General features: G+C 34.6%; 1 protein-coding gene across 1 annotated transcript in view; it reads left to right on the forward strand.

Annotated features, from left to right (window-relative positions):
* Nucleotides 1-24468, forward strand: part of SLC30A9 (solute carrier family 30 (zinc transporter), member 9) — a 74397-nt gene that overhangs the window by 15474 nt on the left and 34455 nt on the right. Inside the window, exons 3-11 of the mRNA XM_014548711.1 lie at nt 865-912; nt 3391-3490; nt 5453-5545; nt 5930-6012; nt 8685-8743; nt 11929-11996; nt 14087-14189; nt 19146-19201; nt 21818-21953. Of these exons, the coding sequence (XP_014404197.1) occupies nt 865-912; nt 3391-3490; nt 5453-5545; nt 5930-6012; nt 8685-8743; nt 11929-11996; nt 14087-14189; nt 19146-19201; nt 21818-21953 (746 nt within the window). The remainder of the gene's footprint in view (nt 1-864; nt 913-3390; nt 3491-5452; nt 5546-5929; nt 6013-8684; nt 8744-11928; nt 11997-14086; nt 14190-19145; nt 19202-21817; nt 21954-24468) is intronic.

The following is a 24468-nucleotide window of genomic DNA, read 5'->3' on the forward strand; positions in this document are numbered from 1 at the left end:
GGGATCAACAGGGCGGGCAGAGCGAGCAGTTATGGCTGCTCTCAGTCCGTCGCCAGAGGCTCTGCTTCTCAGTGTCCCAGCAACCGCTGCAAACCTCGGAGAGAAAGCTGCCCTCGAGTTCCGACCGATGCCAGACAGTCCCGCTTCTCCCGTATGAGTCTGGGTCCCTAGAGACTCGCCCGGATCTGGAGCTCAGAGCCTGAGACTCCCTCCGGATTGAAACAGACAACCGCGCCCTCAGCCAACAGCCCGCTCCGCGCGCACCTCCACACCTTAGTATTTCACTTCCGCACTGTGCCTCCTCTGAGACTTGGTATGCTTTTCTCTTTCCTTCTAGTTGTGGCATTTCCACTCAGCCAGCCTTCCTGTGGTTCTGGGTGATGTCCGTTCTGTCTTTTAGTTGTATTTTTGAAGTGGTTGTGCGAGGCAGCAATCTCCGGTGTTTACCTATGCCGCCATCTTGGTTCTCTCCTCCAGGACAGTTTTAAGTAGAAGAATCAATAGTGTGTCTGTCCTTGTTTTGTTCCTTATTTTAAAGGAATGCATCTAAAGTTTCACCATTGAATACAATGTTTAGGTTTGTTTTACCCTTTAAGGAAATTTATTTTTGTCCTAATTTTCAGAAAGGGTTTGAAAACTTGCTTGGGTGTTGAATTTTATTAAATGCTTTTTCTTTACCTCCTGAAATGATTCTATAGTTTTTCTCCTTGAATCTGTTAACATTTAACTACTCTTAACATTCCTAGGATAAATCTAACTTGTCTATGGTATATTATCTTTTTAACACATTGCCAGATTATTAGCTCAAATTTATAGATTTGTATGCAAGCCACTGCTTAATGTAAATTTTTTGAAACTTTACAGCAGAAGTCAAAGGTCCACTTACTAAGCAAGAACCTCTCCAAGTAAGAGGTAAATATATTTTAATCCTATTTTTTGTTATGATGTTTTGAATTAAATATATAAAACTAGTTTATATAGAGGTCTTTATAGTTATTTTATCACTAGAGGCCTGGTGCACCGGTGGGGTCCCTCGGCCTGGCTTGCGCCCTCTTGCAATCCGGGACCCCTTGGGGAATGTTGGACTGCCAGTTTCGGCCCAATCCCTGCAGGCCAGGCTGAGGGACTCCATTGGTGCACGAATCTGTGCACCAGGCCTCTAGTATGCATATAAGATCTTTGGTTAATCATCTCTTCCCCTCCCCACTTCCTGCTTCCCTCTGAGATTAATCAGTCTGTTCCATGTTTTCATGCCTGTGCATTGAGTGTCTGCCCCCTGGTGGTCAGTGCACGTAATAGCTACTGGTTGAAAGTTCGCTTAGGCTTTTATATCTTCTTCTATATATATAAAAGGCTAATATGCAAAGTGTCCCCTTGGGAGGTCAACCAGGAGATCGGGAGTTTGCTCACTCGCTATGACGTGCACTGACCACCAGGGGGCGGCACGGAAGGAGGGAGGCCCTGGCCGGCAGCTGGAAGGCCCAGATCGGCCCTGATTGTGGCCAGGCCTAAGGAACCTACCCATGCACGAATTTCGTGCAACCAGGCTTCTATTATATAAATGAGGGCTAGGGTTAGGGTTATTGACCATAAGGATTTAGTATCTGATTTATAAGCTAATTTTCTACTGAAGTTTACTTTGCATTTTGGTCACAAATTTTGTGGTAATTGTTTTTTTCAAAAGCCCAAGGAAAAGAGTAATGGCAAATAAAAATTATCAATTACTTTATCATTTTAGAAAAGTAAGGTGATTAAAGAACAAAGCAAGAGGTCAACACCTTTCAGCTTCAACTTTTTCAAATCCAGGTAGAGCTTGGACATTTTTGTCTGACTTTCTTTTCTAGGAATAACTGCAGCTCTGTTCTTATAATGAGCTATGACTCCCATTTCCGAATCAGTATGTTTCACTGAGGCAGTAACTCTGTGATTAGGAGCACTGTGGCTTTGGAGTCTGACAAAACTGGATTCAATTTATGGCCCCAGCATGTACCAACTGTATGGCTTTGGGCAATGTACCTGACTTCTCTAAGTCATAGTTTTCTCCTCTGTAATATGGTGCTAAAAATGGAATTTCTTTTGTAGGATAATTTTGAAGGTGATACGTACTAGTAGTGTGCAGTTACAATTAAGAATAATTAATATTATGATAGCAGTCATTATCATTAATAATCTGGGCCAGGACAGGCCAACAGGGATTTCTAGCTACTTTGAAGAAATTTTACAAAAGTAATTAAAAAAAACAACTAATCTTTTAAAAAAGAGATGTAATTCCCCTCTCTGCTCCAGAGGACCTCATCTGGATTTTGAGTTTGAGGGTTATTGGAGAAAGGCAGTTCAGAGACTTGAACTCATTTATAAAGAAACTTGAACTTCTTTATATATTGGTTTTTTCAAATAAGGTTTTGATTTTTATATTGAACTTTATTTTTGAAATGTTCTTAAGTATTTTTTGTACATTTGATTTTAATAGTTCATGTGTTATTTTAAGAGTCTTTTTACCTACTGCAGTGATACATAGTTTTAGTCTTAATTTGCTCTTTGAACTTGAAAGTAGAACAGAAAATTTATGAATTAATAGATATAAGACTAGAATGTGAAGTGACTAGGTGACAATTTGTAACAGAACATACAAGTTTCTTCTGTTGTTTTTCTCTTGCTCTTTAGATATTTGCTTATATTATTTATATTGTGACCAGAAGTCCACTTTATAATATGACTTATAAACATAGATCAATGTTATTGATGTGTCTGGCTTTTTTATGAACATTTGACCCTTGATAGGTAAATAATTTAATAGAAGATAGTATTTTACTTATAATCTATAATAAACTTTATAATTTTTAACTGATAAAAATGTTCCTTTTGTTTACTCATCTTTGTTGCATTATGTGAAACAGTCCAGTGGTTTTCAAACATATAGAGATTATTTAACTGTAGCAAAAGTGTTCACAAAAAGTACTTGTTCTTAATTTTATGCAGTACTCTTTGATTGCTTCTTATTTTCATGTTTTATAAAATGCTGGTTTTACTCCAGAGTTTTAAAAACACTGAACTAGCCAGTAATTTTTAACTGAAGCTTAAATTCATTTTCATTTAGAATCTAAGCAATTTAAATTGTGTTAATACAATTTAAACCAACAAGTGATATATACAAGGTGTCCATTATGGCATTTTGGCATCAGTTATAGATGAACTATGGAAATAAAACCTAGATGGCTACAAATATTACATTCTATTCTGCACTTGGAGAATATTTTTTTCTGATGTCATTCAGTGCATCAGGAAAAAGATTGATATTTTATGGAATTCATTAGTGAAGCCTCAGTTTATGTTAATCTTTAAGTATGACTTTTGTGCATACTTTTGTTTTCCTATGTTTTTTGGTTTTAGTCAAAGCAGTCCTTAAGAAGAGGGAGTATGGACCAAAGTATACTCAGAATAATTTCATCACTGGAGTCAGAGCAATAAATGAGTTCTGCCTTAAATCCAGGTACAGTTATTATTTTTAAAGAGTAGTTTTACCTATCTAATGTAAATAACCATTTATTTCTTAGAATGTGTTTCCTGTCACCTTCCATCCATGTGGAAACTTTCCCATAGCTTCTTCCTGAATTAAATATGTTTAGCCCTAGCTGGTTTGGCTCAGTGGATAGAGTGTCAGACTGCAGACTTAAGGGTCCCAGGTTCAATTCCGGCCAAGGGCACATGCCTGGGCTGTGGGCTCAATCCCCCCCCCAAGTAGGGGGCGTGCAGGAGGTAGCCAATCAATGATTCTCTCTCATTATTGATATTTCTATCTCTCTCTCTCTCTCTCCCCCTTCGTCTCTGAAATCAATAAAAAAGTATATATTAAAAAAAAAGAAATATGTTTATTCAGTTAAAAAAATGTTAAAATTATTTGTTAACAACATTGAATTCTGCTCCAGCATAAGCAATTTCAGTCTTTCTGGCTTCTTAAATTCAAAAAGGCAAGTTTTTCAAAACCTCTATGTCACACAAGATCATAGGAGTTTTATTGTTATGTTCACATGTGTCAGAATTATTAACAGTATAAGATTATTTACTAATTTTCTTGCAGTCATTGAGATTTATGGAAATTATATTTGTCATATATTTTTAAATTTTTCCTCCCTTTATGTGTTTACCTAGAAAAGTCATATTTATATGAAAGATTTCTTGGCTTTTTAGAGATATCAGATGTGATCTACTCTTTTTTCCCCCCTCTCCCTCATGGTCATTCTCTATGGTATACAAGAAATAGGGAATCCAACAATCTGCCTTATAACTTATAGAACTAATAAAATAATAATCAATTATAACATTGTTATAAAAATATATTCTGTTTCACGTAGAGTATTTCATTTAGTTCTCCAAAAATTTTGGGAATTAAGTAGGTTACATATTGCTGTCTCCACATGATAGGCCAGGAAACATAATAAAGATGTTAGTGATGACCCAGCTTATTTAGTGAGTCAGTGACAGAGAGGAAACTAGAATAATCTTTTGGTAGCTGGTCCACACTGTCTTACCTATGTGTGATAGTTGGTTGTTGATATTTTTAAACTCCAGGTTAAGTTTCTAGAACTTAGTAATAGTCCATCGTCACCACATTTTAATTTATAGGTCTTTTCATTGCCATTACAGAATTTTCTTAGGAACACCAGTGATCAAATATTGAATGACTATTTAGTTGTGACTTGATGAATATATAACCTTTTTGGAATATAAGAGAAGGGACAATTATTAAATAGCATGGAATTGACATATAAACCTTTGTGACTTGCTACCTTTGGTACTAACACTTAGTATTAATCTGGATGTAAACAAATATGGCTGTAAAATTTAAATTCTTAAATAAAGGGATGATACTCTAATCCATGTTCTTTCTAGTTTTCACATTTTTTTTTTTTTTTTATGCATGAGACATTGCAGCGTTGCGTCCATAGCAGATAAAATGTAAACACTTAGGAAGGAACTTAATCTCTACATTGAACATCAGGACTATTTCCCTTTCTCCCTCTCTCTCCTCTCTTTCCCCTCCCCGCACCCCCCACTCCCTTCCTTCCTTCCACACCCAAGCATATGTTTAGAGGGAGGGAGGGAGAGACAGACACATCAATTGGTTGCCTCCTATTTATGCCTTGATCAAACCCACAACCTAGGTATGTGCCCTGGCCGGGAATTGAGCCTGAAACTTTTTGGTGCACAGGATGACGCTCCAACCAATTGAGTTACCCAGCCAGGGCAAAAATAATTGTTTTTTCACTGTCTCTAAACCAGTTTTTGTGTACAAAGTGCAATCTTTATAAACTGATCTTTAAATGCTATGCCGATCTATAGTCTTTTAAGATGAGGATCAATGTAGTGGTTTTTATCTGCTCTTAATAATTCCTTTAAGTACATAAACTGTATGAATATTGCCTGAATAAATTTAACATGTTTCTTTCTTTAGTGATCTGGAACAACTTCGAAAAATCAGACAACGAAGTCCCCATGAAGATACTGAATCCTTTACTGTATACTTGAGATCAGATGTGGAGGCAAAGTAAGAACATAGTTCTTTTAGAATAAAAGTACAAACTGAAATTGGGATTAATAAAAACATATCTTAGATTCAGAATTTTTAAAAGGATATATCTTATTTTTTTAAAGGTAGACTGTTTTTATATTTGTAAATTTTTCTGGGAATTACTAGTATATACTACTTAACTAAAAATATGTTGTAATTTATAAGAAAATTTGCTGTTGAATTTACTGTTTTGTTTAGATTTAGTTTAGAAAAGTTTCTTAAGTGCTTTATATTTTTTTCTAAAGGAACTTATGTATTGCTGTAAGATCCTCATGTTATTTAGATGGTTCATCTAGATTTAAATATGATTACAATAAAGTCATTAAAATTGTTCATTGTTGGTTATGTGTTCATGCATAGATCTTTGGAAGTTTGGGGAAGCCCTGAAGCTCTTGCCAGAGAGAAAAAACTGCGTAAAAAAGCAGAAATAGAATACAGAGAAAGTAAGTATATTCAGTTTAAAGCTATTGCAGGTTCATTTCCAGACCACCACAATGTTTTTGCTGGTGGTGGTGAGGCGGGGGGTTGCCTTCAGTTTCTGAAATAAACCATTTGCGAAGCACAGTAAAGCAAAGTTCAATAAAACGAGATGTGCCTTAACTGGTAGGTAAGAATAGTGCCTGTAATTATGTACTCCCTGATGGTTGCATGCTTTTGGCTTTGGCTCTTTTGGTTGTAGCAAATAGCAATATCCACTTGGGATTCAATTATTTTATAAAAAAAAATACCTATTTTTTTTCTCCTCTGTAGCTTTTTAAAGATGATGAGAGGAAGTGAAGTTAATTTGTGGTTTCCACAAGACATGAATATTAAAACCAATGGTCTAATTTGAAGATTATGCTTGTTTTAAAAGTGATAGAATAGATGGTGCTTTCTTAGAGAAAAGTCTGTTAATTCAGCTACCACATTTCTACTTTAATTAATTAAATCAGCAGATGTTTAACGAACAGCTATGAACCGGAAACTGCATGGTGCTTGAGATTTAGATGTACATAGACTCTTAGGGAATTTAACAACCCAATGGTTTAGTGACAAAACCACCTTGATAGAATTTATATAATATAAAATAGATTTCAGATAATTATTTGATTTACATATATATGTACTTATTAATGATGTGATGCATACCTGTGATTTTAAAAAGGATACAAAAACGTGAAGAAGTCTCCTTTTATTTCTTCTAGTAACTGTCATTTTTCTTCCTAGACATAACTGTTGTTGACATTTCTTTGTGTAAATAAACCATCAAATAAATATAAAGCATTTACATGATTCCAAAGTCACATCTTACAAAATATTTCAGAGAAATTTAGCTTCCATCCCAGACCTTTCCACCCTTTCTCTCACATAGGTAACCACTTAAAAAGTTAGTCTTAGGGTTATTTTTTTATTTTTAAACATATAAAATAGTATAGGTACATGCATATATTACATACAAAATATAATAAAATAACCACCTCCCTTTCATACATAAGACAACTAACATACTTTCTGCCCTTGCTTTTTTTCATTTGAGAGTATGTCCCAGGAAGCATTCTATAGTAATAAATAGAGACTTTTCTTTGTTTCTTTTATAATACTCCATTTTGGTGGGTATACCATAGTTTATTCAATCATTCTCCTATAAGTTGTTTCTGGTCTTTTGCTATTTCAAATAGTGATACCATGAATAGCTTTGTGCATATATTAAAGAAAATATTTAAAGTAACAAAATTTGAGGAAACACGCTAATAGAAAAATATTTCATCCTATATTTTTAAACTTGGAGTTAAAAGTGAAGAATTGGTTCTTATATCAAGTTTAAATAACTCATTAATTTTAGGTAATTTTAAGAGCATCTTATCAAACTGCCTTTATCTCATTGCAAATCCAGATTTCTCCCTGCCTTTTTTTTTATTGTGATTAAAAAAATGCAACATAAAATTCATCATTTTAACAATTTTTAAGTGTAAGTTCAGACGTGTTAAGTATATTCACATTGTTATAAAACAGATCTACAGAAAGTTTTCTTTTCCAGAACTTTTTCATCTTACAAAACAAACTATACTTGTTAAACAAGAACTCCCCTTTTCCTCTCCCCCATCCCCTGATAGCCACTATTCTACTCTCTGTTTCTATGAATTTGACTACTGAAGATACCTCATATAAATGGAATCATACAGCATTTGTGTTTTTAAAAAATATGTTTTTATTAATTTCAGAGGGGAAGGGAGAGGGAGAGAGAGAAACATTAATGATGAGAGAGAATCATTGATCAGCTGCCTCCTGCACACCCCTTACTGGGGATCGAGCCTACAATCTGGGCATGTTCCCTGACCGGGAATTGAACCCTGACCTCCTGGTTCATGGATCGATGCTCAACCACTGAGAAACACTGGCTGAACAGCATTTATATTTTTGACTGAGTTACTTCATATAGTGTCCTCAAGGTTCCTTTTTAAGTCTGGATTTCCTTTTTAAGTCTGAGTAATATTCCATTATATGTACATACCACATTTTGTTTGCCCATTCATCCATGGACATTTTGGTTTCTTTTACTTCCTGGCTATTGTGAATAGTGCTGCTATGAACATAGGTGTGTAAATATCTCTTTGAGACCCTGCTTTAATTTGTTTTGGATATATATCTACAAGTGGGGTTGCTAGATTACATGGTCATTTTTAATTTTTTTAGGAACTTCCATATTGTTTTCCATTGCAGTTGTACCATTTTACAATCCCATCAGTGTTACATAAGGTTTTCAGTTTCTCCACATCTTTGCCAACATTTGTTATTTTCTGTTTTTATTTTTTAAGGATAGTAGCCATTCTGAAGGGTGTGAGGTGATACTTCATTGTGGTTTTGATTTGCATTTCTCTGATGACTAGTGATATGAGCATCTTCTTATGTGCTTGTTGGCCATTTGCATATTATCTTTGGAAAAAAAGACTTCAAATCCTTTGCACATTTTTTAATTGGGTTGCAAATCTAGATTTTTTATAATAACCTGATGTTTTCGCTGGTAGCTAATGGAGCATATGTAACATAGTCGTAAAGAGAATACTTGTGTTAATCTAAAATGTGACTGATAAGAATATGTATGAGCTAAATGTGTTTTGTAATTCTTTGCTTATAGGGTTATTTAGAAACCAAAGCATATTAAGAGAATATAGAGACTTCCTGGGAAACACCAAGGTAAGGATATCTTTCTGATAATGATATGTAGGTGTTGCAAGTGAAATTCTAGTGTTAGTTCATTGCGAAATACTAGCACATCTGTGGCCCTAATTCAAGATTTTCTTGAGCACATTGTAATTTACAATCTATTTTTGCTCCTGTCTGTTTATTGAAATTTTAAAACATTGGGACATAAGTTCTTTTTAAATTCAGGACTGTATTGTAAGCCTAAGATATAGGTAAGAGAGAAAACTATTTTCTCAGGTTTTTAGCAAGATTTAACTCTCTCATATCCACTTTTAATTTTCTTTTCTCTTTTTAAAATATCTTTTTATTGATTTCAGAGAGAGAAAGAAACATCAATGATGGGAATCATTGATCAGCTGCCTCCTGCACATCCCCTCTGGAGATCGTGCCCACAACCGGGGCATGTGCCCTGAACTGAAATCAAACTGTGACCTCCTGGTTCATAGGTAGATGCTCAACCACTGAGCCACACTAGCTGGGCCATGTTTAATTTTCTTTATCCCCTGTCCTAATCATAACATTTATTTATTGTTTTTAATTAATTTTTGTTGCATTTATTGGGGTGACACTGGTTAAGAAAGTTACAGTTTTCAGATGCATAATTCTACAGCATATCATATGTATAATGTATTGTGTGTTCACCACCCCAAGTCAAGTTTTCGTTCATTGCTATTTATCTGTACTATACTCTCCTCTACCTGTCCCCACGCCCAGCTTCCTGCCCCCCTAGTTACACATTTAAACTGCCAGTTCTCTGCTTATACTGAAGTTCAGCCCCTGGAGGGGAAGATTACACAGCTATTTGGATTGTTCTTTCTTTATTATATTAGTGGACACTCAATATTATTTGACAGTCTTACTAAATTTTCATAGTATATTCCCTTTTCCACTCTGAGATAGCTATTGAATTTCTTTTCCTCTTTCCAAATATCCTACAGCCTCACTCTTTATTCTTCAGCTGATGACCTTGCTTCGTATTTCATTGACAAAGATTGATGTAATCTGATAAAAGTATCTCACTTTTTATCACCAAAGTTATTAACTTATCTATATGTGTGCCAGAATACTGTGTTTTCCTTTCTACTAGGAGGAAATTAATATTGGCACCAGTATAGAAAGTTTGCCTTTACTATTCCACCTCTTATTCTCTCCTGAATCCTTTTCAGTTGGGCTTTCATCTCCACTACCACACTGAAATGGCTCTTACCAAAGTCACCAGCACCACCAAAATGCCAAGTAGTCATGTGCAAAGTCAACTTTGCATTTAAACTTAGCTTGGAGATATCTCCTATCAAGAAGTGAAATTCACCCTGGCTGGTATGGCTCAGTTGGTTGAGCATCATCCCATGCACCGAGAGGTCTCCGGTTCAGTTCTGGTCAGGGCATATGCCCGGGTTTTGGGCTTGATCCCTGGTAGGGGGCATGTAGGATTTTTTCCCTCTCTTTCTCCCTCTTGCTTTCTCTCTCTCTAAAATAAATAAAAACATATTTTTTAAAAATTGAAAATACTTATTTTTTTTAAAAACACACACGTGGAAGTCATATCTGGAGAAAGGCTAACTGTGCCAATTGTTTTCTTTTTTCTGAGATATATTTGAGACATTGCTCCCTTCTTGAAAAATTTTGAAATTGCCAGTGATGAAATGCTCCCTCCCGCCCCCCATTTGTTACATTCACAACTGATTTTTATTCCTCTTTGAGCCCTGTGTTTCTGGCACTCCAGTGCTGCACTGAAGGTGTGGACTCTCTTCAGTGGCAGAACCTTCTGTGGGCCAGCGTTTTCACTTCTGTGCTGTGACAGCCGCTGCCACTGCATATTGCTATGGAATAACTTAGGCTGGTGAGACTTGCACTAGGAAAGATTTACTCCTTTCCTCCTATCTGTTTCACATGGAGGATCATCTTCAACAATATTTGACTAATAGCTGTTGACTTCTGAAATCTGTGTCACTAGAGGCCTTTTGAAGATTAGTACTTGTCAGCCTGAAATGTTCTAGGTTTTGAATCAAATTTCTATCTACTACACCCTTTTTTGTAGTAATAGGATAAGACTTTAGTATTTAATTTCCCTCTACTGTTCCCATATTCCTGTTAGGAACACTTGCCCTCCTACTGAAGGTGGTGACACTTGGCCAGGCATGGAAGAGGATGAGTAAAACTGGATAGATTGCAGTGGAAGATGATGGCATTCTAGGGAGAGGAAAGAGCGGGAGAAAAAACACAGAAAGTATATATTCACAGAACAGCTAAAGAACATTTAACTCAAAAATATTTTCTCTGAATATGTTTCTCTACTTATTCCTTTTATTTTGGTCTGTTTTGGAATTAAACACTTTATTACCACTTGAGGTCTTTGGTTTTTAGTCAGGAGGTAAATTAGAGCAGCACACTTGTTGGTTTGGGTCACTCCGTGCTTAAAAGTTAAAAAATTGCTCAAGAAATAGAAAAATTTTAGAGTTGATTTCCATTCAGTATACTTTTATCACTTTATCCCTAGTGTTTTTTAAGTCCTCACCCAAGGATTTATTGATTTTTAGAGAGAGAGGTAGGAGGGGAGAGATAGAGAGAGAGGTCAGTTGCCTTCTGGATCAAACCCGCAACCTAGGTATGTGCCCTGACTGGGAATTGAATCTGCAACCTTTGGTATATGGGATGACTCTCAGCCAGCTGAGCCACCTGGCAAGAGCTATTTCTAGTTTTTAAAAGAATATATGGTTTTATTGACTTTAGAGAGAGAGGAAGGGAGAGGGAGAGAGAGAAACATTAATATAGGAAACTTTGGTTGCCTACCTCTTGGACCCCTATCGGAGAGTGAACCTGAAACCTGGATATGTGCCCTGACTGGGATTCGAACTAGTGACCTTTTGGTGTATGAGAGGATGCTCAACCAACTGAGCCATACTGGCCAGGGTCCTTTCTGGAAGTAGGCAGGAAATCAGTTACAAGGAAACAAAATAAATAAATAAGGTTCTGGAATAGGACCTAGATGTCCTTTAGATTTCCATCTTCCCACTTTTTATAGAGGAAATTATGGAGGAACTGAATTAAATAAGTAAACCTAGTTGTTTAGAGCTATTGATAGAGGAGATATTTTCTGGTGTGTCAGAATCACTTATAAGCATAAAAATGCTTCTATAAATTTTCGAGATTTATAAAACATTGTTTTTCTTTTATAGCCACGTTCCAGAATGACATCAGTTTTTCTTAAGGGGCCAGGGAAAGTGGTGATGGTTGCCATTTGCATGTAAGTACTGAAAAATATTGCTTTTAAAATAGACATACATTATTTTATGTATATATTCTTTTTGTTGTTTTTCCTACTGGTTTCAGAGAGGAAGGGAGAGGGAGAGGGAGAGGGAGAGAGAGATAGAAACATCAATGATGAGAGAGAATCATGTCCGCTCTATCTCCTGCATCCCTCCTACTGGGGATCGAGCCAGCAACCCAGGATGTGCTCTTGACTGGAATCAAACCCGGGACCCTTCAGTCCACAGCCCGACGCTCTATTATTTCATAAATCATTAGTTTGTTCTTTTATTTCCAACATATATATATAATATGTGTGTCAAGAATTATGATAGGGTCTGAAAATACAAATTTCTTATCTTCAAGGATTAGAGGGGCACTAAACTAGAGGAAGTCATTTACAATTATACAGAAAAGAGATGATGTTACACTAAACTAAGATAGTGGTAGTATGCATGGAGGGATGGCGAGGCTTGGTTAGGTTCAGAAAGTACTTAGGAGGTATGGAAAAAGATGTTGCCCGTATTTCTGAACAATTCAGTAGGTATTGCACCATCACTGAGAGAAGGAACACTGGAAGGAGGAGCGGGGTGGGAACAAAGGAAATGTTGAGTTTCGAATTGGAGTTTTTATAGGACTCCCAAGTGGAGTTGGTCAAAGGATTAAATTTTTCTTTTTTGTCAGTAAAACTCGGTTAGTAATTAAAGTTTTTTCATCAGAGGAATGTATGTAATATATGTAAACTGCTTAGCATAGTACCTGGTACATAGTAAGTACTTCATAATTACCGTTAATATTTATTGGTCTGAAGCTTAGGAGGGAGATTTGGATTAGAGATTTAGGGTTGAGAGTTATTAGTATATAGGTAATAATTAAAGCCATAGAAGAATGTGTATAGTGTCAGGAAGAAAAAGCCCTCAGGAAAAAAACTTGATGAATGCTTGGGTAGAAGGAAAAGAGCATACTGAAGAAGAATTAAGGAGCAAGGTAGGAAGAAAACCGGGAGCTTCATGGAAGCCAAGGAGGGCAGTGATTTAAGGAAATAGTGGCAACCCTGGCCAGTTGGTTGGAGCGCAGTCCCATACACTGAAGGGTGGTGGGTTTGATTCCTGATGAGGGCACATGCCCAGGTTTCGGGTTTGATCCCCCTTGGTGGGGGCGGTGGGGGGGGGGGTACATGCAGGAGGCGCTTGTCTCTCTCTCTTTCTCTCCCTCTCTCTTCCTTTCTCTAAAATCAATGAAAAATATATCCTCGGGTGAAGATTAAATAAAAGAAGAAGAAAATAGTAGCAGATGCTTCTGTGAGATTAAGAAAAATACTAAAATGTTTCTAAGAACGTTATAGCAAGAAATGGTTGGAGGTATTAGAGGTAGAAGCCATTATTTAGTGCATTGAAGACTGTACAAAGTGGGGAGAATGGAGAAACAGGAGCAGATATGCTTCTTTCAAGACATTATTTGAAGTGGAGGAAGGGGATGTACACTTTTCTCATTTATGAAATGAGGATGATAATATTTGTATAAAAGAATTATAATAAAACATGGTAAATGACTAGTATAGTGCCTGAGATAAATCATGCTAGCCATTACTGTTGGAATCTGAGCAGCAGGCTTGCTCAGAGCTAACCATATTTATTTTAACATCTGTGGTCTAGTATGACTCAGAGACTGCTTGGTCTAGATTTGTCTTCATCTATTTAAGTAAACAGACCTTCACCAAAGTCTTGCCTTTTACACTGCTCTACTGGACAATATTGATGCAGATCTTTTACCTACTGAAGACACATAATATCCTTTCTAATTTTATTTTTTCCAAATGTAGAACATCCTCTTTTCTTATCAGTTCTTAAAATGCACTTAATTTGCTTACACGCGTCATGCCTCTTCATTTGAGTATTTAATACCAAATTTGTATTTTTGAAATTTGTACTCTTGTTACCAGAAACATAGTAAGTTTTTGAAGGCTAGAGATTCTTTTTAATTTCCTTTGACACAATCTAGTATAGAGGTATAGATGGTCAGTTAAATAAGTTTTAGATGAATATTTTGTCTAAACCAATGCTAAATTGCTTTCTCTTTCTCTCCTAGCAATGGATTAAATTGCTTCTTTAAATTTCTTGCTTGGATTTATACGGGTTCAGCAAGTATGTTCTCCGAAGCTATACATTCTTTATCTGATACTTGTAATCAGGTGAGGGATAAAAGCTTTACTCTTATTAATTTTAAAGTAATTTTTTACTGCTTTAATCTAAAAGTTGGCCTGTTTTAAAAACTGAATAATTCCTATAGTTGGCATGTGGAAGAAAAAGAAAATTGTTTTACTTTTGAACAATGAAGCACATAGAAATATGATCATGGTATTTTAAAGCAGGTTTTTAAGCTTTAAGGACTTCCAACAGTGGAATATGAAGTGTAAGATTATCATTCACTAAGTGTTTGGGCAGAAGTTTTTGTAGAAGAGATTCTTACTTTAGGTGGAAATTTATATCTGAACATAAGTTCTTATGGTCAATGAATTTAAGAGCCAATGAATTTAAGTTTTTTGAATAACTATGTAAATTAGTCCCATCTGATCGATTTAAAATTTCACATTAGACTTGTACTTTGAATTCCTTTCCTGAATTTGCAAATGAAGAAAGATTTTTATAAAGTTAAAATACCTTCTTTAATCCAAATTTTGAATACTGTAAACTTAAGCCTTTTTAAAGAACACAATAAAACTTTCTACTTGTGTTATTATTTCACTTTTTAAAGAATGTGTTGTTTTAAGAGAATACCTTTTCAGTATTTATTTATTTATACCACTATTATGTAAGAATGAATTTGGGAGAACTTACAATAAAAGACAGCATGTTCAATAAGAATATTTAAGACAAAGTTAAAAATAATAAAATGGTAGGGAGTAGGGAGAGCCATCGTAACTAAAAATTAAACCCAAGAATTTGCCTAACTCACTGTCAAATAGATTATAGCCCTTTGCAAAAGTAAGGAAAGAAGTCAAACATTTGCTATCAGTACTCACAAATCTTTCCCTTGAATTAAATTTTTTTGCAGTAAATATTTAATAACTTGTATCAATATAATATTTTCCCAGTTGGTTGTGGAGTGGAGAGAAAGGAGAGTGGTTGGGGAGAGATACATACCACATAATGTCTATTTTCTTAAAAGCTTATTTGGACTTACGAAAATTGAAATGCAAAAATATTTGTACATATGGGCAAGGAGATATGTACAGATGATTAGTTTCATTATTAGCTGTTATTATTAAAACATTAAAGATATTTTTCAGTGTCCATACTCTGAAGGACTATTCAAGGGTTTAAAAGAATGTGGTAATTATAGTGATGTACTGTTCTGAAATGATAACATGATAAATTAAGGGAAAAAATCAAATTGTAAACCCTTATGTAAAGAACCTTTGCTTCCCGCCATGATGAACTAAGGGGAACCGAACTTAGTCTTTTTCTGTAAACAACTAAAAAACTACATAAAATATATGAAACAATATTTTTAAACTTTGGACAATAGTCCATGATCCTGAATAAGACCATGATCCTGGAGAGAAAGAAAACAAATGAGTTGAACTCTGTGATCTCTCTGGCTTTTGTTGGAGGCACATGTGGGAGATAACAGTCTCATTAAGCTGCGAAGGCAGAAATGAGAGTTTATCCAGTCTGAGGAGGCTGGCAATTACAAGGCGGAGTTCCACAGAGGGTCAATGCTCTAAAGGATCAAGTTGTAACTTAATTACCTGCCAGAACAGAGCCCCACACTCTAGAAGGAAGACAACAAAATCCAGAAACTCAATATAACATTCATGGTATTCAGCATTTAATTAAAAAAAAAAAAAAAAGAATTTGACATCCAAGAAGCAGAACATTTGACTTATAACCAGGAGAAAAATCAGTCAATAGAAACAGACTCAAATGACATATGATAAGGATGTTAAATGGCTATTATTCATGTATTGAAAGGAAAACATGTATATATTGATAAGAGAAATGGAAGATATAAAAAAGTGAAATGGAGCTTTTAGAGCTGAAAAATATGTCTGATATAAAAAATTCACTGTGTAGAGTTAAAAGCAGACACTATAGAAAAAACAATCAATCAACTTAAATATATGGCAGTAGAAAACATTCATACTGAGGGAAAAAGATTGAAAAAAATGAAGGGAGCTTCAGTGACCTGTGAGACAATATCAAGAGAATACTATCAAATATTTAAGGAATAAGTAATGCCAATAGTACAGACTTTCAAATATAGAGAAGAAGGAAATGCTTTTCAACTCCTCTAATAAGGCCAGCATAACCCTGATATCAAAACCTTACAAAGACGTTACAAGAAAGAAAAATGCAGACTAATATCCCTCAAGGAAATAGATGCAAAAATCCTTAAAATATAATCAAATTGAATCTAGCAATATATAAAAATAATAATATAATCAAGTGAATATTATCCTAGGAATATAAAGTTAATTTAACATTCAAAATCAATAGGAATAGAAGGTTAACATGCAAAAATCATTTGCATTTCTACTATCAGCAAACAAAAGGCAAATTAAATTTTTAATAAATTTTATTTAAAATCATATAAAACTAAATACTTAGGAGTAAATTTAATGAAAGATGTGCAAAACTTTTACAGTGAAAATTTAAAATGTGTCTGGAAGAAATTAAAGAAGACCTAAAGAAATGGAGAGATATACCATGTTCATGAATTGGATGACATGACGTAATATGTCAAATCTCCTTAAATTGATCTATAGATTTAATATAACTGCAATCATCCCAGAAGACTTTTTTTGATGGAAATTGAAAACTAAATAAAGTCTAGAACTTACAATGGAAATCCTAAGAACTCAGAATATTCAAAGCAGTTTTAAAGAAGAGAATTTGAAGGACTTCAAAATTTATAAAACTACAGTGGGGCCTTGACTTACGAGTTTAATTCGTTCCAAGACCGAGCTCGTTAAGGAGCTCGTTAAGGAGCTCATTAACTCAAATTTCTCTATCAACTCAATGCAAAAAATCGGCCGAGAGACAGCTGGTATCTCAAAAAACTCGTTAGTCGGGACACTCGTAAGTCAAGGCCCCACTGTATAGTAATTAAGACAGTGAGATATTGGCCTAAGGATTGATAGACCATTGTAACTTAATAGAGGATCCAGCAACAGAATCACAGTTACATGTGGCCAATTGATTTTTGATAAAGGTCCCAAAGCAATTGAATGAAGAAAGGAAACTCTCTAACAAGTGGCGCTAGGAAGGTTTGGATAGCCTTATGGGAAAAAATCAAAGTACCTTGATCCCCGCCACAGATCATATACAAATTTGAGGTAGGTCACAGGCCCAAACATAACAGCAAAAACTATGAGGATTCTCCTAGATATTAATTTATATGAATTTTTTGCACACTTTAGTTTGCCATGTATTAAGTGTTTAGAAAAAGAAGACAGTCCTTGCTTTGTCTTCTGTAAGCAGGTCATACACACAAAACAGCTACTAGTAGAAAGATATTCTAAGACAACATTTAAACAGTTGCATGATAATATGGGGAAAACCTTAAAAGATAAAAATGATCACAGAAGGGGAAATATTAATAATGCTTCTTAACTACTAGGTGCTAATAATATTCATTAATGCTATAAACCAAATAAATGTAGGTTATATATGTAGCATATGTATGCACATATATACATATGTTGTAAATGAGCAGAGAAAGGTCTGGAAGGACATATCAAACATAACTAATGCAACCTTGCCTCTGGGGAAGGACAGGATTAGAGGATCTGTGATATTTTTATAAGAAGAACTAATAAATATGGTTCAGATTTAGTTTATAGAATACTTGATATTTCTACACTTTATTGCAGAGTCAACCTTAATATTAAAGATTTTAAAAATAATTGAATCCTCATTGACTTTCATAAACATAAACACATATACATATATACCTAGTGTGAATTAATGAATACTTCAGTTTTAATGTACAGGTTTAAAAATTATATGTTCTTTATTTTTATTTTCTTAGTTTAATTCATTGAAAAGCCATTTGTTTTTAGGTAGTTTTAACCCTCTTTTCCTTTGGAGTCCAGTAGAAGAAACCAAAATTGTAATAGTCTGTATATTTAGGGTGGGATTTCCAGTATCAAAACGTAAAAATTCATGGTCTCATTTTTGCCATATTTATGTTAGGTGTTTTTTTTTTGTAAAGAAGTAAAATCTTATTTATAACTAGTCCTCCATCTTTATTTCCACCTTCCACATCCCTGATAATCACTGCTCTGTATAATTGATATGTAAAATTCCTGTGCATGGTTTTGCAGTTTTACTAGTAATGTATGTGTCCATAGACAATATATACTGTTTTAAAATTTGACAACCTTTTATTTGTACAGTTATACGTTATTCTTTATATATAAAGAAAAGATATTACACACACCACTAATCCTGCTTTTCTCCTCAGAGGTAAAAATATAGTTAAACGTGCATTTTTCTAGACCGGGGAAAGGAACCTTTTTTCTGCCAAGGGCCATTTGGATATTTATAACATCATTCGCAGGCCATACAAAATTATCAATTTAAAATTAGCCTGCTATATTTCGTCAAACATTTAATTAACTCACCCCTAATGCCTTGGCAGGGCCAGACCAACTGATTTTGTAGGCTGGACTTTCCCCACCCCTGTTCTAGACCTTTCCTTGTGCTATACATTATATGTAGTTTAAAAAACTACAAAACATAAGTTCTGTACTGTAAATACTGTTTCTAAATTCGCTTCTCCCCCTCCCCCCTTACACCTAATGGTATGTGTAGGAGCTTTTAGCATTCAGTACATAAAGCTCTATCCCAAATCCATTCTTTTAACTGTTGTAGAAGTAATTTATGGTTTTATTTTGCCATTCCTCAGTGATGGATTTGAGGTTGCTTTCAGATTTTTCATCTTTATAAGCAGTGGTGTTCTGAACCCCTTTGTGTTCATTTTTATTTCTCTCGGGTAAGTATTAGAAACCAGATAGCTGGGCTATTGGACACTAGTATTTGTGTTTGTCATTTTCAGATTGCATCCTCCAGATTGGCTTTACCATGTTATACTCCTCATTTGCTAGTGATTATTTATTTATCTTTCTGCTTCTTCTCCATAGGGTTTACTGGCATTGGGCATCAGTAAGTCTATTCAAACACCAGATCCTAGTCATCCGTAAGGACATTGCCTTTCTCTTTTTTGTTTGTTTTGGTGGCAGGTCATTGAAATAAAAGCAACTTAATTTTAGAAGCCTGCTGTTTCTGTACCTGCAGTTCATGTTAAAGATTTGGTTATTTCTTCCACTGAAGTATACTCACTGCTGTGTCAAAGTAAATTTAAGATATAATTTGAAAATTGAGTTTAAACTATTTATATGCTTTGTAACATGGCATAGAGATCTTGTACTTTTTATATTTGATAATTAAAAACAAAGCTCATATTTTGATCTTAGAGTTCGGTTTTATTTGGTCAAAGGAAACATATATTTCATACTGAGACGAACAGACCACTCTATCTAAAATCTTAGCAATAGCCCTAGCCAGTTTGGCTCAGTGGCTAGAGCGTTAGCCTGTGGACCAAAGGGTCCCAGGTTAAATTCTGGTCAAGGGCACATACCTTGGTTGCAGGCTCCTCCCAGCCGGGGCCATGGTTGGAGCTCATGCAGGAGGCAACCAATTGATGGGTTTCTCTTTCCCTCTCTCTTCTACTCTCCCTAAAAATCAATGGAAAAAATATCCTCAGGTGAGGATTAACAACAAAATAAATAAAAATGATTTCGTTGTCTACGTATGTAAATGAGAATGCAAGGCCCATGAGGACTGAGCTTTAAAAAATATAAATAAAATCTTAGCAATAACTCCTACTAAATCCATACTTAGTCTACTTTAATCCTCCTGTTGTGATTTGGAAATAGCATTGTTAATATTTAAGATTATTTATTTGTAAAATGAGAATGCTTTTTAGAATATATTATTTTGAATTCTACCAGTTATTTGATACAGAGATGTTTTTTGTTGCTTCTAACATAACCAGATAAAACTTTTGAATTCCACATGCATCATTTTTAAAAAACACTCTTCAGTAGTAGAATTCAATGAATCTTAAGACCAAAAAAAGCACTTTTATTGCTGTAAAGGAGTCTACTTCTATCCTTTATATAAATGCCTTTCTTTACTTGAAAGCAAGACACTACTGTTTTATTTTTTTTTAAATCCTCACCTGAGGATATTTTTCCATTGATTTTTAGAGAGAGTGAAAGAGAGAGGGAAAGATAGAGAAATATCGATGTGAGAGAAACACATTGATTGGTTTCCTTCTGCACAAGCCCTGACCATGGCCAGGGCCAGGGAGGAGCCTGCAACTAATCTATGTGCCCTTGACTGGAATTTAACCCGGGCCTCTTTAGTCCGCAGGCTGACGCTCTATCCACTGAGCCAAACTAGCTAGGGCGAGACACTACTGTTTATTTGTTTGTTTTTTACAAATAATAACATTTTAAAAATATTATACTTCCTGAACAGCTTTGTTCACCAAAATTTTAAAACGGTAAAATTTTAAAATTGTAGGCTATGAAGATTTCTTCTTAAGGTATTTTCAATAACCTACATTATTGCTGCCCAGTAGAATTTTCTACAAAATCTGTTCATTATGATAGTCACTAGCGACATGTGGCTATGGAGCACCTGAAATGTGGCTAGTGCAATTGAAGAACTACATTTAAAATTTTACTTAGTTTTAATTAAATAGCCTTATGTGGCTAATTGTTTATTTTGGACAGTGCAGATCTACTGAATTAAAAATTTTAATAAGAACCTACAGATTTCTTGAAAATACATAATGAAAGTAATGCTATTTAATTTAGATCTTCATTTGCTGTAACTTATATTTATCTCCAATATTACTTTGGTGGGGGAAACTTTTAGAAGCAAATAAATTTTTTAAATCAAGCTTGTAGAACATTATCCCATCTATAAACTAAGAATTCTGTATGTCAAGATTATATACTTACAAAAGGAATTTAAAAATCGGTTTTTAATAAGAATTCTTGTTTAAATTTTCATCTGCCAAAAGGGTGCCGTAGCATTCGGGTTTGGGAGTAAATTTCCTAGAAAATATTTTTATTATTGAGTGGTTATTTTCCTTTTATAGTATGTCATATTTTTTAACTTAATATTTTATTGGTATATAGAAATACAAAAGAATGCACATAAAGACCAAATATGCTTGAAAAAATAATTTAGATTTTAAAAATTGTCATTAAAAACACCCAGAAAACTGAAGCTCTTAGTACTAATAATAGTAGTCAATTGCTCTGTGTTAAACTATATAGAACCAGAAGCAAGTTCCCAGCATCAAATATGGGTAATATAAATCATCCATTGGCTGTACAAGAAGACAAAAATAACCCAATCAGAAGCTGCATTACAAGGAAATTTAAATAATATCCTGCTCATTAAGCATCTGATTGCATTTTTAAAAAAGATTAATTTTACCAGCATTTGTTGTGGTACATGATAGTAAAGTTCTAAATCAAAACAGACTATATGGAAAAGGAATTAGCAGATACTTATACTAAATTGTATTCATTATATTTATGTATTTTTAAATATATGTTTTAAGTTTTTTCCACTTTACATGTTGATTTTCTGATTAGATTTGAGTTTGGCACTTAAATATAAAACCATAACACCTTAATATTGTAAGAAGTTTTTTATTTTCATTATAGACATATATTTTAAAAGGAAACCATTTGCATTTCTTGTAAACTATATTACCATTTTTATTTTCCAGGTATGGATTTTCAAATATGCGCTATATTGCTTCACTAATTAGTGGTGTTGGTATTTTCATGATGGGTGCAGGATTATCTTGGTACCATGGAATTATGGGATTGCTTCATCCTCAACCAATGGAATCCCTGCTCTGGGTAATTATTCCCCCCCCCCTCAGTTTTGAAGCTAAATGAAATAATATTTAATTGTCGTGGAATACCTTTGTGATCTTGATGTTAAAGAACGGGACTAATATACCGTCTTGACTGTGTTATATAGTGTTATGTATCTGTAGTTGTATTTTTTAGAATATGGTTGAGCATGACTTCTAAATACATTATTCAGTGATGTTGAACAAGATCATCTTTGTAGGTACAGTTATAATATTGAGCAGTCCCATTAATTTTTCTAGTTTCTGTTGAAAAATAAGAAGAAAGACTTCTGTTCACTTTTAGTCCCAAGAACAATTAGCTATCAGTACTTAAAATATCCAGTCCCATGTAATAGTCATATGTTGAAATTGTTATAAAGTTAAAGCTTCTCATTTCCCTCATCCTGGTAAGCTACCGGTATACTGGAGGAATGGGGGGAGGGGAGCATAGTCACTATATATGTTCTCCCGCCCCTAGGTTGCCTTCTGGCAGCATTGAAAATAGGGATAGGGGACATGAAAGTACTACCTTTTGGCATCAATGTCATTTTGCATCAGTTTCCTTTGTAGAGATTTAAAGCTGTTTTTTGGTTTTTGTTTTCTTCTGTCATGGGCACTTCAAGGAAATTATCCTGCTTTGGCAGTACCCTTGATGAGCACAGTTGTGTTTATGTGGGCTAGTCGGTTTGGAGCTAAGAGTTGTAAAATCAGGCATGGGCCAACTATGCAAGGCTTGAATAAATGGTATGGCGCCTCATTTTGGAATGTGGGGTGCTTGTAACCTACTTTGTTCTCAACTGGAGTGCATCTCATTTTAATATCTTGTTACACCTATATACCTACATAATAACCGCCCTATTAAACTAGGCTTTTTCTATAGTTCTTACTGATTAGTCTCTTACTATAATACATTTCAGATAATTCAAATGAAGAAGGGTATTTCCTCCATTCTGCAGAGGTTTGACCATGTTATAGTTATCTTATTGTCTTAGCATTCATCTAATTTGTACAATATTATTTTATAGAGCAAAGAAGTTAATTGCTATGGAGTTAGGGATTGATTATTAAATTTTCAATTCTGTGTATAAGTTTTAAAGCTTCTAGAAGCTCTTCTTTTAGTAACTAAATAGGGTTCCTTCCATTAGACCAGCGGTTCTCAACCTGTGGGTCGTGACCCCTTTGGGGGTCGAACGACCCTTTCACAGGGGTCGCCTAAGACCATCGGAAAACACATATATAATTACATATTGTTTTTGTGATTAATCACTATGCTTTAATCATGTTCAATTTGTAACAATGAAATTGGGGGTCACCACAACATGAGGAACTGTATTAAAGGGTCGCGGCATTAGGAAGGTTGAGAACCACTGCATTAGACTGTGACTGTTACAAAAAATAGATCCAGCACACCATAAACCAGCTTATATTTATTAGGTATTATTTTGGAATCTTGGTGGACATATGGTGTCTCCCTTTATTAAATCCTTTCTGGAAAGAGATAGAAGATTTAAAACAATTACAAGGAAGTTTAGTTACTATGTTTCAGATTGGCAGCATGATTGAGTGGAAAGAGCCTAGAATTGAAACTGAGAAGTCTGTGTTCTAATATTTTTTTTTTTTTTTGGTGTGTGTGTTCTAATTCTTACTGTGGTATCATTTTTGTGTTCTCAAGCAAATCACATAGCCTTTGGAAATCTCAGTTTCCTTAACAGAATTATGAAAGTGTTGAACAGGGTTCAAAATTTTCAACCTCTATTTTAGGGAAGCTTAGGGGCCCAAACAAGGTAATGTTAAAAATTCTATAGATGATTGATTTGAATTTCATTTAAAAATTTTAAAAGTTTGTGTTGCTAGTTTAATTCTTTCCAAATACCTTGGATTACAGTTACTGAGATCTTTATTTAATTCCAAGAATGTCCTGGGACTATAAGGAAAGTAGTGTTACCAAAAAAAATTACTGTTTATAGTTATCTTTTGGAATCAGAATTCAGAAAGGATTCTCTTTATATTGGCATCCAAACAAATCCAGAAGTTATTTGAGCATGGGAGTGGACCTTACTGCCTCTGGTATTCACAACCCCAGATTTCAAATATTTTGTGTTAATTTTGAACTTCAAAAATTTTATTCTAATTAAGTAATACTTTAACCTTTTATATCATTAATTGAGCTTAGGTCATGGTATACATTCTGTAATGGTATAGTGCCTCATTCTGGAATGTGGGGTACTTATAACCTAGGACTATATTATATATAGGGGTGGGCATGTATGGAAAATTATATAATAATTAATAGATAATACAGGAATAAACTCTGTGTAGTGTACTCACAAATGTAACCTTCTTTTGCCCACCCATGTATACATTTCTATATATATAAAAGCCTAAGTGAACATTACAACCGAACAACCAGAATGACCGGTCGATCAGTCGCTATGATGTGCACTGACCACCAGGGGCCAGACGCTCAACACAGGAGCTACCCGCTGGTGGTCAGTGTGCCCCAACAGCCAACATCCCAC

Source organism: Myotis brandtii, unplaced genomic scaffold (genome assembly GCF_000412655.1).
Source record: "Myotis brandtii unplaced genomic scaffold, ASM41265v1 scaffold520, whole genome shotgun sequence".
In the NCBI taxonomy this organism is placed as follows: Eukaryota; Metazoa; Chordata; class Mammalia; order Chiroptera; family Vespertilionidae; genus Myotis; species Myotis brandtii.